This window comes from Belonocnema kinseyi, chromosome 7, assembly GCF_010883055.1.
Source record: "Belonocnema kinseyi isolate 2016_QV_RU_SX_M_011 chromosome 7, B_treatae_v1, whole genome shotgun sequence".
In the NCBI taxonomy this organism is placed as follows: domain Eukaryota; kingdom Metazoa; phylum Arthropoda; class Insecta; order Hymenoptera; family Cynipidae; genus Belonocnema; species Belonocnema kinseyi.
Window position 1 is genome coordinate 117407013 of NC_046663.1, and position 17073 is coordinate 117424085.

At 30.2% G+C, this 17073-nt stretch overlaps 1 protein-coding gene across 1 annotated transcript in view; it reads left to right on the forward strand.

Moving 5' to 3' along the window:
• LOC117175948 overlaps positions 1-17073 on the forward strand; it is a 459128-nt gene that overhangs the window by 158265 nt on the left and 283790 nt on the right. The window contains exon 3 of the mRNA XM_033365817.1: positions 14108-14279. Within this exon, the coding sequence (XP_033221708.1) occupies positions 14108-14279 (172 nt within the window). The remainder of the gene's footprint in view (positions 1-14107; positions 14280-17073) is intronic.

A 17073-nucleotide genomic window follows, 5' to 3' on the forward strand; every position in this document is an offset into this window, starting at 1 on the left:
ATTATTTAAGTTTTTCAGGAGTCTTAAGTATATTTATAATGATTACCATTTTGTCGTAAAATTTATGTAAAATTCTGCAAAAAAATTGCCTCAAAATCTTCCAGAGTTTTTTAAAATTTTATAAATCTTTTTAAATTTTTGAAATATTTTTGATACTATAAACCTCCCAATATAATAAAATGCTGAAACCTGAAAATCCCGAATTTGAAAATTCTAGAATCATGCAATTCTGGACAGTTTACAATATTATCGAGTTTGAAAATTCCCGAATAATAAAACTCCAGGCCGAATGCTGTCTAATGATAAAATATGCAAACTAGAATATTCCCGAATTGCAGAAATTTAGAAAACAGTTTTGTGATCAATATTATTTATTTATTAAAAATACAATAATCAAATATTTTTTTTATATAAATTTTGTCCATTGTTTAAATTTTGTAAATTATTGTTTTAATTTAAAATAACAGTAATTGTATAAAAATTTGATACAAACATAAGTTTAAAACACGTGAACTTCAAATAAAATAAACTGTGCAGTATTCAATGCAGGCTGATTTAACGCGACTTTTATTTTGATTTTTTAAAATAATTTTATTTTTGTAAGCGTTTTCTGTAATGTACGAAAATACAATGCACATTTTCAAACAACTCTTTTTATCCAAAAATACGTTTCTTCATTGGTGAAAATATTTTATTATTCTATTAAAAAAAAATTTTTAACAAACTATTTTTTAATTGTTCAAATTAGAGAGTTGTCTAGCCCGGATATCGTATAATTCGGAAATTTCCTGTCAGCAATTCTCAAATTCGGTAAGATTGTAAATTGTCGAGAATTTTCCAATTCGGAACTTTTATATTTCGATAATGTTATAATTTCGGAATTTTTACAGTGATGTGGGAATTTTATTTTTCGTAAAAGCGACTGAAAAATCCCGAAAAAAAAAATTCCTGACACTGTAAAATTCGTAAATTGAAAAATAACCGAATAATAAAATTCCCGAAAATTAAAAGTCGAATTGTAAAATTCACGAAAAATAAAATAAATAAAATTACGGGCAATAAGATATTACCGAATTTTAAAAATCGCCAAAGAAAATGGCTGAATTATAAAATATCCGAACTAAAAAGTTCCCGAATTTAAACAATTCAAAAAATGTTATTATGTAGGTACGAAGAAAATTTAGGCAGAACATATTTTTCTTTTAAAGCGCATGTGTTTTTTAATGTATTTTTTAATAAAATTATTATTCAAGTGCCGGAGATTTCATTTTTTGGAATTTTTCATTCATCCCTTTCGGATTTTTTTTCAGTGGTCCCATATTTTTATACCTCCTCTTAAAATTATGTAATTTTTCAAAATAAAAAGTCAACATTTCAGATTATTTCAAAATCATCAAAGGTACCTATTCTCTTGTAAATTATTTCAAATCTTTTTAAATTATTTAAAAAATTTGTTGGAACTTTTAAATGTCTTTTAGACTCATTTTAATTTTTCCTAACATTTTTGTAAAATCCTGCACACAAAATTGTTTAAGAGCTTCCAGATTTTCTCTTATATTGTAAATCTTTTGAAATGTTCATTTAAGGAACCATTAATGCGAACATTTACACTTGTGTCACTACAAAGGCTTTCGAATTAAATTAGTTCAAATTTTAACGTTAAAATATGTGAATTATATCATTTTGAACGGATCTAGAATCACCTTGTAAAATCAATCACTGTTAAATTTTTAATACTCGAACTGCAGTTTAATTTTCAAATTTATTTTCATTTCCCGGTCGCGAGTCTAGCTCAATATTTAGAACAACTTTCATTTTTTTGAAATTGTAATTTTTCGGTTGTAACTTACGGGACAATCATTTTATTCTTTGAAAGATTTTCTATAAATCTTGTTGATAATTTTTATATTCTCTTCCAAAATGAGAAGGTATTACTTTTTTTATGAAAAATAAATTTTTCAGAAATTCATCAAATGTCGACGTTTCGAGGCCCCTTAAGTAGGAAAAACATGTTTTACAGCCATTTTTGACAAAAATCCAAAAAGTTCAAGCTTTTTCAAAATTTTTGAGACCATTTTTTTCAAAATTTGTAAATTCGATCCACAGCTATTTATGGTACAAAAAAATATGAAAAATTTATCCTGACAACTTTTTTTGTTCAAACTAAACTTACCAAAGTTAAGGGATTTTCTAAATCCAAAAAACCAAACGAAAATGGACATTTGAAGCAAAAAAGCTTGATATGGAAAAAAGTCAAGAGGCGAAAAATGCTACTTTTTCAAGAGCCCATGATTATTTTATCACATTCTCATTCATAATGAAAATAGTTATATGCGAAAAATGACTTTCACGAATTGCATGAAATTTCGACGTTTTGAGTCTCCTTGAGTCAGAAAAACAAGTTTTTACGTCGGTATCTTTCTGCCTCTCTGGCGTCTACGTTGTCGTTGTTATTGTTGTTGTCTGTATATCGGATAACTTTCGAGAGAATAGTCGGATTGGATTGTGCTTTCATACGCAGATTTTTATTTTAAAAATTGTATGTAAAAAATGTATTATTTTTATTTTTATAACAAATATTTTTCTTCAATTAAATTGTTGCAATAAAAGTGTTTCGAAGAGATTTTTTAAAAATCTTTCGGGGAATAAAATTAGTATTTATAGGTCGACAAAGGTTTGTTTTCTTTACCAAATTTGGCTTTCGTCTAAATTTTTCCAGTTGTTTATACTATAGTACAATTTACGTTTGTATCTCGGGTGAAGAAATCCATTCTATTGTTCGACAAATATTCTTTGTAAATCAATATTTTTCACAGAAAATTACCCCGAGTGACCTTCAATTATAATTTCATAAACGTGAAAAAACCACATTTCAATGTTTTCTATGAAAAACACAATCCCTGAATTACAGAACGAAATTGGGAACAATAAGAGTTAATTTATTCAGGAAAAAGCTTTTTGAACAAAGATGACCTTGAGTGAACCTTTAATATATATTTGTTAATTTTTACAAAAATCAGGTGTTATTTTCTTACAAAAAAATAATAATTTGTGGGGGAGGACAAATGATAAAAAATTAAATAAAATTTGAAGTTGTACGATTTCAGTTTGTAACTAAATAATTTGGAAGGTTTCAATCTGAAATTATCGAACACTTTCCATTCAGGAATACAGATGACATATTTAAATAGCTTTAAATTTGAAATTATTCAATATACTGAAGACTACAAATTTAAAATGTCTCAACTATTACGGCTTTAAAAATTTTTTAAATTGCTGTTATGGAGACTAAATAGCACTTATTCTTTTATGAAGAAATCACTACCAAAATTGTTTAAAAAAGTTTTTAAAAGAGATTTAAAAATCTTAAAAAAGGTCAGAGGTTTTAATAGTTCAATATATGTGATAGCACCTCTTTAAATTTGAAATTAGTCTATACTTTTTCATGTTTGAGCTACAATGATTTAATTTTAGAAGTTATAAATTACAATCGTGAAAAACAAATAAAATGCTTTAATTAATTTATATTTAAAACAAAAAATCGTTGTATAATTCAATCTAAATGTAGCTGCAAACATTTAATTTGAAATGCGTTGAATTCAAGGTATATTTTAAAAAGAAAACTGAAAGCAAAGGATCGACTTTCAAAAGAAGCGAAAGAAAGTGACTCGCTGGATTGCAAATGAACATGGAAAATAATGTATTTTCACATTTTTAAATTTTAAATTGAAGCTTTTTCGCGTTGTGACAATTTCGAATCCCAGACTGTTATTTTTGACCTAACCTATAACTTATAACGAAAATTCTGAAAATTCAAACAATAAGGCTGTATTCTGAAAATAAAGAAATTCTAACGTTAAAATTCAAGTTCTTAAACTGAAGGCCTAAAAATTTTCAAATTTTACAATTAGTGTTGTGTAAATTGTATTGGTATCTTAAAAGAGTATAAATAGTTATTAAATTAGTTTTTAAATTTTCTGAAGTTTACCTTTTTTACATACCTAGATGTCAAAAAAGCCTACTCAATTTTTTCAAATTTTAATCACTAATTTTCTAAGAGAAAATCTCCCCCATTTACCAGTGACTGAAATGGATTAGAAAAAAATCGCCAAGATCAAAAAATAAAAATTGGATGTACAGCGAATTTAAAAATTTTTAATTGTGATTATCTTCAACTTTGTGATATCAAAAATTTCCATACAATTTTTTCTTTTAATAATACTGTAGGAAAAATCAACAAGATCGAGCGCCGAAATTATAATTAGAGCAAATTTTCTGTAATTCTATGGGGACGGCTAAAATATCTCGAAAAATAAAATTCCCGACTCAGTAAAACTGTCTGTCCCGAAAAATTCAATTCCAAAACTAATAAAATTCCTGAACAGTTTATAATATTAACGAAATTAAAAATTCCCGAATAATAAAGATCCCCAAACAAAAATGTTTCTTAATCAAGATTAATTGTTTATTAGAAATACGATAATAATATATTGTTATCAAAGAAATTTAAAAAAAATTTTTAAAGTGTTAAAAATTATTGTTTGAATTTAAAATTATACAACAAATTTTACCGACAAATTAATATACAAAAACACGTGTTTTTTAATTAACATTTCGATTTTTCGGAAGAATTTTTGTGATTTAAAAAATACTATATACATTTTCAACCTAAATATCTTATCCAGAAATATATTTTGTTTTAATTATTGATATTTTAAATTTAAACAATAATGTTTAAACACTTCAAACATTTAAAAAGTTGTTTCTTTGGTATAAATATTTGATTATTTTAATTAAAAAAATATATTTGTGAAAGAAAAATGTTTTCAGCACTTTTTTATCTCGAAATCTCTTTCTATAATACTTTTTTCTTAAATTAAAAGTATGATTTTTCGAGAAAAATTTTTTTTATAATTAAGAAAAAAGACTATGAACCGAAAACCTAGATCAAGCTTCAGATCTGAAAAATTTCAGTGACAAATACATGTCAAACTTTTCTAATCTCAAAAAATCTTTCTACTGCTTTACCGTCATATTTCACGAAGAATGAGAAAACAAGAATTTAACTTCGTAGTAAGATGAGGGCAGCACCTCGATAGGGCAGAAAATGTGATGTCCTATATATATATATATATATATATAATTTCCCACTCCGACGCCCCGTACCGCATCTACGTTTACAATATCTTTGGAAACGGGTAATGTATGAGTTAATTCGAGATATAAATCGGGACACCATATTTAAAACGACACAGAAAAATAAAAAGTTAAAATTTGTTGCAGGTAAGACTTGTAACGGTTAAAAATTAAGAATATTTTGGCAAAAGTTTCACCGAGGTCAGGAGAATAATTCTGATATCGTCTACTGCGGGACATGGAAGTGAGTAAATTTCTGTAAAACATGTAGAATCAGTAACAGAGAACACGAACAAAATTTGTTCTTGCTGATATATTTCCACCGATACAAATTAGGCTATTGTAGAGGAATTAAAACTTACTTCATACCATTTAGCAAAAAGCGCAAAAAGCAACTGATAGATGGGAATCCCCGGTTCTCTCCAATTCAATGAAGTACATCTCGTATAAGAATGTAGCGATTATAAAGATAAAGATTATCCAGGCAAGGTTAACAATCGAAAATTATCATCGATTCATGTAAAGTTTATTCGGCAAGGTTACTTTTAAAGTTCACCGCAATCTTTACGATGAGACTTTAAAGACAAAACAAGTTACCAATTTCTCGCCTGAACAACATTTCTTAACCGCTTTTTAGCCTGATTACCCGACCGGATCCCAGCCAGAATTGAAGCCGAGATTCGACCAGTTTACTGTGATGTTTTTAGCCGGATCCCGGCCGGATTCTCCGACCAGCGCCCGGCTTAGAGCGGGGCTATCCGGTTGGGACCCGGCCGGATCTCTGATTGTATTCCTACACGGGTATAGACTGAATCAATTATTGATATAGAAAGTCTCTCCGTGTAAATCTTTTTCAGCTGAACATTTTTGCGTTTTAACCTTTTTTTCTTATCTCGTATAGTTTTACTGGAGAATAGAGTTTTTTTTATTTTAATTAAAAGCATTTGTGATTGATAAAAACATAACCGCTGTTCAATTATATCTGGTTGATAAACTTTTAAAATAAAGGCAATGCCTTCTTATTGGGATAAGAATGTATTATATATTATGAGATTTTATAATATACGATTTTATTTGGAAAATACGATGATACCAAAGATCGTTAAAACACACTTACGCAACCATAATTTCTCTTAATTTAAATAATGTTGTCTATAAATTTTGATAATTTGTGAAACTGAATTCTTCAACTGGAAATCTGTGTTAGAAGTTTCGCTAATTGCTCTACTTTTTTTCGTCATAAATCCTTGTAAAAACAAGTTTTAAAAAATGTAACCTCAGTTAATTCTCTTATCATTGAACATAATAAAATAGCTTGTAATCCATTATTGGGAAAGAGAACCATAGTGCGGCGAATATGGGCGAGTATTACAACGCGTGGGCTCACATATAAAAATTCTCATAAAACTGCCATCGTGTTTTATGTGCGCAGATAAATTTGCCTTTATCGATTTTAACCTTGGCCTAACATTGATTTGGAAGCTCTTTCATTTTTTAGGCTCATCCTCGTAGCCCTGAAATTATTGTTTTTATTCCAAATAAATTTTGAATAGAAAATTAAATATATTTTAGAATCGATGAGAAAGAATTGGAAACCTCTAATTTTCCGTAAATTATTGATTGCTTAGATTTTTGCATACAAATTTGGCATTAAATTTGGTTATTTATCATGTTCAAGAATTGTTTATTCTTGACTGGCATTTGAATAAAGTTATACCTGCAGATTACCAACTTTTAAATTTTCATTAAAGTTAAGAAGTCATTTTAACTTATCTGACTGATTAGAAGAAATTGGTTAATTTGAAAATTCTAGTGACATGCTAAATTCCTACTATATACATCAACTTTTGTCATGACACTTACGCATCATATGTAACATATTTACTGATCACCCGAATTTTTGAAACTAGAAACGGTGTAGTGCTGAAAAGTTCCCTTTGAGGGCCAAACAACAGGGTAAAACAATTTGAAATTAGATAATAATATCCTCGCGCATCGGGGTCAAAGTTTTAATTTCTTACAATATTCTTCAAACAATTTTCTATGGGTCAACAAATTATAGCAAATTTCTTTGGATTTGTTTAATTGCACTTTTTTAAATTTAAATTTTAGAGGTGAAATTTCTTCCACTCGAACCAAATAAATAGGCCATTATTTTGGTTTTTGACCAACAAATTTATGAGGTGAAAATCGTACAAGAAAGGCAACAATCCTGATTATGTTATAACAAAAAAATGTTCATGATATTTAAACGAGTCGAACCTCAATTTCAGCCAACACAATTTTCGCCTTCCAAGAATTATCCCGTGTCGCGGTTTCGGATCAGAGAAACCTCGGGAGATGTGAAATGGTCACTCATGCATTACAAAACAGTACCATAGCGGTAAAGTGCAGTACCCTAATGGCCTAGCTGGATAACTGCGTGCAAGTTGTGCAAAATTGAGACACGGCCCTGATGTTTACATTTGCAGAGCCTTAATATTGGAGCCGAAGGTCAAAACCAAAAACGAGCTCAGATTTAAATTCGATTGTAATTTCATATTTCTTCCGTTGGACCTAAAGAAATTTCAAGCCCGAAATACAAATATTTTTTATTTTTAAAAAATTTGCTATAAAGTTCTTATTTTAAAAAACTCTCTGCAGGATTTAGTTCTCTAATGTCGCCCATATATTTGAAGCCAGGAAGGAAAAAAGTCGATTGTGTCCTTTTTTGAAAATTCTGATTATTCGTGATTTTTTAAAATAAAAAATGTATTTGTGTGTACGTTGTTGTACATAAAATATGTAGTAAAGAATTTCCTATAAATGTTTATGTCAAATGAAAAGTGGGTCATCTATAGAGATTTGTGTAGTGAAAATATGTGTTTTTTGTGCCTGAGCTAAGAAGGAAAAAAGTAAATTGAGCTTCGAGAAGGTTATAGTTTTACTTCTATTCTGAAATCAAATTTTCACGGAAAAAAGTACGCTGTAAGATATACTCGGAAAAGTGATGAAATATTGGTATGTGCAACCATATAGTAATTCTTACACTTTGAGAGAAATTAGTGAACCTCACTGCATCAAAATGCAAGATTTACTCAGTGAAATTACAAATCTGTATCCAGAGCGAATGGGGATGAGTGATAATTTAATAATTTCACCCAGTAATCTCTACTTCGTAGCGAGCGCTAGATACAGCTCACATTTGACACCGCGTGTCTCGCAAAAGTATAGGTTATGTTCGCTCAGTAATCCTTGTTCCTTCTGGGAGCAAAAATTCTAGTTTTGCGTTATAAATCTCTCACATCAACAAGCAAAAGTCACAGTTTTGCCCTATTATAGAATCGTATGTAGACGTTCCATTACAGCAGTTCGGAACAGACGATGTAATACAATGATAAATTTAAAACAACAAAAATGTTTTATTTTGAATAACTGCACTTAATTCATTTTTGAAATTATGCAATTGCACATACGGTCACTTATATACTTAATCAAACGCTTAAACATTATGAAAAATCGCACCCTCTGGGGATTCGAGAACCCTGCCTAAACAACCTAAAACCTAAGCCTAATATGAATAGGTGGCTTTAAAAATGTTCCATGAACATATTTCAATTTAATTAATTGAATTTTCAATAGTTAAACATTTATTTTGAACATTCATTTAATTTGTGATTTCTGTTCAAATTCTGAAGCTCAAAAATTCAATGGATTTATTACTCTCAGATGATTATAAGTGAAAAATACTACAATTTAAATTTAATATTCAGCTTGAAAAAAGAATCGAATAATTATAGTTCTACTAATATTCTTTACTAAAAACCTAAAGGTAAAAAGAAAAGCAGCTACTACAAATAATTTATTGAAACATTAGAGTTGAGAAAATTCTTCAAGATAAAAAAATACTTAAACTGATTAATATTCTAACTCTAAAGTTGAATTTAAACATTAAATAGAAGGCTAGCTGAAATGGAAAAATGAACATTTTTAAATGCTAAGAATTTTATACAATTTTTCTAAATGCTAGTAATTATTTATACATTTTTATAACATATAAGAATGCACATTAGGTGATATAATAAATAGTTTAAGAGTATAATAAGTTGCAAACATAGGTAAGTGAAGTAAACAGTGTTTAATTAAATATTTTTTAATTTTATTTCTAGAACAACATTTAAAATATTGCAGTCTACAGAATTAGATCTGTAATAAAAAAAAAACATTTTTTAGGAAAGCGAAAGAACACCCCGTAAAATCGAAATCAGCCTATAAAGACAAAAACAAAAGTTACTCCCGAGCTTAAGTGTTTTTGCAATGTAAAAAGTATGATTAAACAAAATTATCCAGTTCCGAGAAATAAAATGTGGAAGTTTAAAATCTCAAAGAGATTCAAAATACGTAGGTTTTAAAAGTTGTTTTCAAACAGCGACTGCAAGTTTATTCTTTAACTTTAAAACATAATAAAAACTTTCTCCCGAAATATAAGGAGGCTGAATAAGAATAAAAAAGAGCCTATAGAAAAAACTTATTCTGTTCCGGGAAAGCAAAGGTTTAGTGTGGCGGTATCGCACTGTAACAGTCATACAAGTTTTAAAAGTAACTTTTAGTAGAAATTGAAGATTTTAGGTTGGAACATGATCATATGATAAAATATAAATCACACAAATGGAAACAAAAATACAATGCTTACAGGTACAGTCGAGAATGGCGGGAACTCGCGATCTGTTGGTGGTAACACAGAAAAAACGAAAGATAAAGTTTACATCGATTCCGGGTGAAAGATTCACCACAACAAAAATTAAACTTGCCGAATAAACTTTACATAAATCGAAGATAATTTCCAATTTATAACCATGCCTGGATAATCTTTCGCCTTATAATCGCTCCATTTTTATTCGCGATGTAGCCAGAATTGCGATGCCTGCGCTATCTATCGTCGTTAAACTTCATTAAATTGGAGAGAAATGGGGATTCCCATCTGTTAGTTGATTTTTGCTAAATGGTATTAAATAAGTTCTAATGCCTCTACAATAATTTTATTTATTTCGGAAGAGATATATCAGTAAGAACACTTTTTTTTCGTATTTTCTGTTGCTAATTGTACATGTTTTACCGAAATTTGCTCACTTCATCGTGACGCTGCAGACGAGATCAGAATTATTCTCCTAACCTCAGTGAAACTTTCTCCGAAATATGTTTATTTTGAACCGTTTGCAAGTTTTACCTGCAAGAAATTCTAATTTTTGTTTTTTCTGTGTTATTTTAAACCTGGTGTCCTAATTTATAGCTCGAATTCGCTCATACTTTGCCATTTTTCCATTACTGCTAAGGATGCCGTAGCAGACGACAGCTTTTATTCCATCGTAGGATAAACTTTCGCCAAATAGCATGTAAACTTTATCAGTTGGAAATTTTGCATGCAACAAAATTTAACTTGTGTACTAAGGAAAAACTTATGTAACTGACTCCGCGATTACGGTCTATTCTTACATTCTCATCATTTATGATTGAAAAAGTATTAGAATTATCGGAAATTTGACATCACACTTTTTCAACGGATCTCCACGTTTCGAGACCCCCTGAATCTGAAAATCAGGTTTTCACGATGGCGTCTGTCTGTCTGTCCGTCCGGCAGTCCGTCCGTCCGTAAACGCGATAACTCTCGAAAAAATGAACGAATCAAATCCATCTTTGGCACACTTTTTCTAGGTCCAAAAAGAAAGGAAGAGTTCGTTAACCAGCCATTTTTGATAAAAATTCAAAAAGTGAGCGCATTTTTAAAATTTTTGAGACTTTTTTTTCTGAATTTGAGAATTCTATGTACGGATATTTATAGTATTGAAAAGAATAAGCAATTTATCCTTATGAATTCTTTCGATAAAGAGAAAATTCTCAAAGTTATAGCGTTTTCAAAATTTGTTAATTCAACCGAAAATCAAAATTTGAAGCCGAAAAACGCACGATATGAAAAAATGTCGAAAGAAGAAAAACATTTCTTTTTGAAATCCCTACAAGATTATCATAAACAATTTTTGGATTTTCTTTAAAAATCGAAAATTCAAATTTTGATTGCACAAAAAATAATGTAAAATAAAAAATTTCATTTTGTGGACTAACTATGTAGGATACAAAAAAAGATTAATTAACAAAAATGGTTATCCCAAAAAAGATCTACAATTTCGTTTAGAATCACTTATTGATAGGACGCGTACTTTTTTTTTATTCGTGAAAAATAACGTTGAAAAAAGTAAAATAAAAAAAATGTGTGGAAAACCGACGAAAGTTACGAGAAAAAAATCCAACAAAACCTGTTTAAAAAAGTCTGTCGAAATCGAGCGCACAGCGCGAGTGTCACAATGAGAATGTGTACCTCAATGTCTACAGAGCTTTGAGAAACTTAATCTTTGACTATACTTAATTAATTAGACAATTCGGAATATGAAGACGCATATAAATACTGCCATCTAAAAGAAATCTTTTTGATAAAGTTTTTTTCAAGCATTCCAAATGCAAAGAATAAATATCCGAGCGCGAAGCGCGAGATTCAACCGTCGCGCGCCCTAGGCGCGCTCAAACTTGCGAGCGCAGCGAGCCGTGCGCGTAGCTCGCGATGAGAATGTGCCCGCGAGGCGGGCAGATTTTTTCACAGCTGAATATGTTAAATTTGACCTAGACGACAATGCCACTTGCGTAAGATTTTCCGTAGTGCGGTTGATATGAAGTTTATTATATTATTATAATATATTATTATTAATTATCAAAATAAACGTAATATTGTGAAAAATAAAATAAATCTCGTTCAGCGAATAACACTGTTTGAAAGTGGCGATATTATAATCTCGTGCAGTAATATGTTTCCTCGGTTGACACTGTACCTCTAACACTCTCAGTTAGCACTTGACACAGTACGAAAAAGGAGTTGTTACAATTTCACACTGCAAAATTGGTGCGGGGTGAGGCCCTATATTGGTATACCGGATTAGTATTTTAAACTGCACCCTCAGCTTCGTATCCCACTGCCAATCGCAGTATTAAAGGGGATAGCTTACAAGTTGTAAACTGTATGATTCACCATTCTTAATTCACAATGGAAATACGTAACGTCTATCAGCTTTTAAGTGCAACCTTACAATGTGGAGCAGTAATTTAAACAGCATGTACCAATGCTGTTCCACTCTACAATGCCAAACTGTAATAGCTGCGTTATGTGTTGCTACAGATGGTATTTCGACTAGTATATTTTCAGATTACTGGTTCACACTACTTTCAATACTGTAAAAACTGCTCATTTCACAGTGGGTATGCTTCAAACCTCAGCTTTACTGTTCGAAATTGTATATCTTGCAGTGTACTTTTTTTCCGCGTTATTTTTGAAGTTTATCAAAACTATTTTCAATTATTTACCTAGAACTAAAAGCGCTTCTTCACTTTGCACTTATAAACTAGGCAAACAGTAATTGTCCACTACGAGAACATTATTAGCCCATTAGCACATAAACAGGTTTTTCAAAAAGTTCCGGGAATGATTTTTTGTAAGCGTGTTTAAGGCGATACGGTTTAGTCTCTGCATGGAATAATTACTGTGTTTCATTCTGAGTAACGCTCTTTGGTTCATTCCAATCACTTCATTTGCTTGTGTGTAGATTGCAGTGTACGTTTGAAATGATTAAGATTTTTTAGTTTATCACAATTTGAGTAATGGAATAAAGAACCGCAATTAATTTTTGTTTCAAACTAGGCAAAAGTGCTTTAGAAACTTATAATATGTTACAAAATGTTTATTGATGTGGCTGCCTAGTACAAAGCAAAGTTCTTAAGTGGTACGCGCGTTTTACGGATAACCGGGAATCGCTTCAGAATGATCCCAGAGATGAGTATTCCACCTCCAGCGTCACGGACTGGAACTTCGAACAAGTGCGTGCACTCCTTGCGAACAATCGTTAACTGAATATTGAAATGTTATTATAAGAACTTCAAATTAGTGTAGGTAGTCTTTACGCCATAGTGATGACGTTCTCGGCCAAAAAAGTGTGTGTGATATTCGTACGCCATTCTCCGACACAAGAGAAGAAAGTGCAGCATGGTTTGGCGGTAATAGATTTCGTTTAATGGGTTGATGACCGTACTAATTTGAAGAATAGAATTGTAACGTATTACACGTTTCTGAAGCACATTTGCCTAGTTTGAAAGAAAACTTAATTGCGACTCTTTGTTTCATTCCTCGAATTGTGACAAACTAAATAAATCGTAATAATTTCAAACGTACACTCCACACAAGTGACTGAAGTGATTGAGGTGTACCAAAGTGCACTAGACTCAGAATGAACCAAAGAGAGTATTCCATGCAGAGACCCCGGAACTTTTTAAATGAACTGTGTATTGTCTTGAAAATCTTAGCGAAACAATTATATTGACATTGCCTAAATTTCCTTTAAAGCCAGACTTTTAATTTAAAAACTGATATTATGAGTATTCTTCGACCTTTTCCACATAAAATAATAAATTTTAAAAGACGATCTTTATTGATTATTCTCATTGTTGTCTCAAAATACTTTGCTATCATCCGAAAGTTATATTTTGAAAAAAGCTGGCATCAACGAAAAAGTTAAGCGTGCAGTTGCTAGAGGCTTCCCGTGTTCGGATAATTGTAATATTGAAATATTGTCATTTTGATTGTACACATATAATTCTGTTCATTGATTATGCTATTTTTTCGGTATTTGAATATTTTGTTCTATGAATGCTTCAGAAATGCAAACTTGCTCTACATATAATTAACAAAAATTGTGTTTCGAGAGAAAAAATACCAATAAAGAACATCACGACACGTAATTTTACACAAGAATCATCAGAATTTCTTTTGAAGAAAATATATTTTACAATTATTTAAAAACATTCTATACCCGTCTTTCTTACTGTATTATTATTATTATTCAGGATACATAAAATTTGTTTGTTAATAAAAAACAATAAAATTATTATTATTCAGGGTCTTCGAGAACATTCGATACTATTTTGCAAATTCGAGCGAGTCGATTCCGATGTCTTTCGTCCTCGGATTTTACGTGACACTCGTAGTCAAAAGATGGTGGGAACAATACAAACTTCTGCCCTGGCCAGACAACCTTGCACTTTTCATCAGTGCCGCCATTCCTGGAAACGTGAGTGCTATACATTATTTTAACACAAAAAATGTAACATAATTGATTTCCTAAGTTTTTTTGTACTAAATCCTCACAATGCGATTGATTAAAATGGGCATAACAAAATATGACAGTAGTTTAACTTATAAAAACCAAATCGTTACTAAAAGAATATAAGAGTGAACGCGATATTATGTTTATGTAATATTACTCAGCTAGCCCATTTTGTACTGCATAGAAATATAGATCCATTTAAAATTATAAATATACTAAAATTTATCATTAGTTACATTATTGGAAAGTTTTTAATCAATGACTTACTATAGGGTGGTCGAAAAATCTTTAAGGTTGAAAAGTGCAATGTTCTTTTGGAAATGCTTGTTGCTTGTTCATTTTTTAAAAATAATCCTATTTAATAGGATGAAATCTTGCACTTCCTCATCCAGGTCAAATGTTAAACTTTAAATATCTTTTTTTGCTTTCGTGAGCAAAAAAAATGTTAAGGGCAATATTAGCCTAATTTTTAATGATAAAATTAATGGTTTTGCGTAATTTTACAGAGAATAATAATTAGACATGTTTTCACATAATTCACTTTTTCTTCTAATAAAAACCCTATACAAGTGTTTCGTTATTTTGGAATTCTTACTTTAGGAGATAAAATGACAGTTCGGGTAGTCTAACCTTTGATCGATGTGTATGTTGACTTTTTTATCTATATTAATCTCTTCACAGGATAACGACGATTTTTAAAAACACTTCGTTTTGGTTTTTTATGAGTTTCAACAAAAATGAGGTTTCGGAGAATGTAAATCTAGCTATTTTCATGTTATATAGCTTCACACTTTAATTATTTTTATCAGGAGAAAAAAAATCCTATTTCGAGAACATGACAAATGAGCTGTAACAAACATGATCCGGCTATTTTCCTATTCTAAAAATCCACATGTACACCTGGTCCAAAGAAAATAGCCACAGTATAATTGACTTTGTTGTTGCGGATGAAAGACAAAGAGAGTTAGTCAAAGATACAAGGGCCATGAGGGGCTCTGAATGCAACACTGATCATTACCTTCCGAGCTACAAAATTAACTTAGGTCGGAGTTAAAGAAAAAAGAGAACAAAGAAAACAAAACAAACAATAATAAAAATTGAGAACCTACAGAAACCGGATGTGCGAATATATTTCCAAAATAAGATAATTGAGCGCATAGATAAGGCAACCTATGAGGCGCTTATAAACAACAAAGATATAGAGAGCGCATGCATATCATTGTTAGGTGTGCGATCAAAGTGTGTGGTACCGCGATTGTACAATTTTAGGGGACAATTCGGAGATGAAGCTATAGGATGCCATAACCAGCGGCGGACTGGCGTGGACCCTCAGGGTGGGCCCCCACTCTCGCCCCTGTTGGTGTGGTCCCCCTGAGGACACTTGGACGCCCCCAGAACAGCTTTTTGTACGAATATATTTGTATAAACAAAGATAATGAAAAATTAATTAGGCAAAACCACAAATCTTCTCACCTGGCATTCAAAAACGCGCGCGTGTACGCGTGTAGATTTTCTATTGGAAGCAGCGAGATATGATCGACAGTACTGAATCCAGTCGTGAATTAACTCTCTTATAAGTAATTAAAAAAGTTTAAAAAAATAAAAACTTAAAAAAAATACAAAATAAAAAATCGCAATATCATAACCGAAACTCGCGTAACCTGTGGTGAAATAAAAAAGGTGTGGAACAAAAATACAAAGTGAATTATTCTCGTTGATTTTCGTTCACGCGTGTTAGAAGAAAGAGTGACAAACCTGGTTGAGCCACGAAATATGTAATATAATTAGTAATATAGTTATATAATCTAGTAATATAACCCCTAACATGCATAAGTGTAAATATAATATTACAGATGTATTTTGCAAGGGTGAAGTTTTGAGAAAATTTTGACAGGATTTGACAAAATTACTAGTTAAAAGCTAAAGTTTTGAATGTTCAAATTAAAGAAATATCTATTTTACAATCGAGACTTGCATTTAAATATTCTTCCAGATCTCTCAATATTTTGTGAATAAACAAAAAGTTCAAGACTTATCATAGAATTTTCAAAACAGTAGAATAATAATATCATTCCATAACAAAGGGATATACACACCCTGCTAATAATGGATTATTAAAATTTCTAGAAAATAAATAACGTTCTACTGTTTTTACATATTTTCAATAAATATTGGATAGCTCAATAATCATTTATATCTCAATCATCTTCATATGAATAATTTTAAATAAAGTTTAATTATATTTAAATAATGAATAAAAATGAATGAAATTCAATACATTTTTTATAAATAAATCCAATCAAATTCTATTACTTTTCAATAATTTTACTCACATTATAAAAAATAATTCTTGGAATGAGCATCAATTACATTTTACGTAATTTCAACCAATCTATTTCTATAGCTTTAAATAATTTTGTATTATGAATGAAATTGAAAATATTTTTCAATAATCATATTGAATCAATTCTTATGACTTTTCAATCATTATAATTGCCTTATTAATAACAATTGAAGAATCTAAATAAATTATATATTGCGCAATTTTCTGAGCAATTGAGCCCAATCGACCTCTATAGTTTTAAATAATTTTAATTCTACGGTTAAGACTGAATAAATTAATGAAATTTAATTATTTTGTCACGAGTTAAATTAAATCAATTCTTATAATTTTTCAATCATTTTAGCTGCTTTATTGAAAACAATTCAAAAACAAAGGGATGTGGCTGTCGATCCAAATCGATGTGACTGTGTGTGT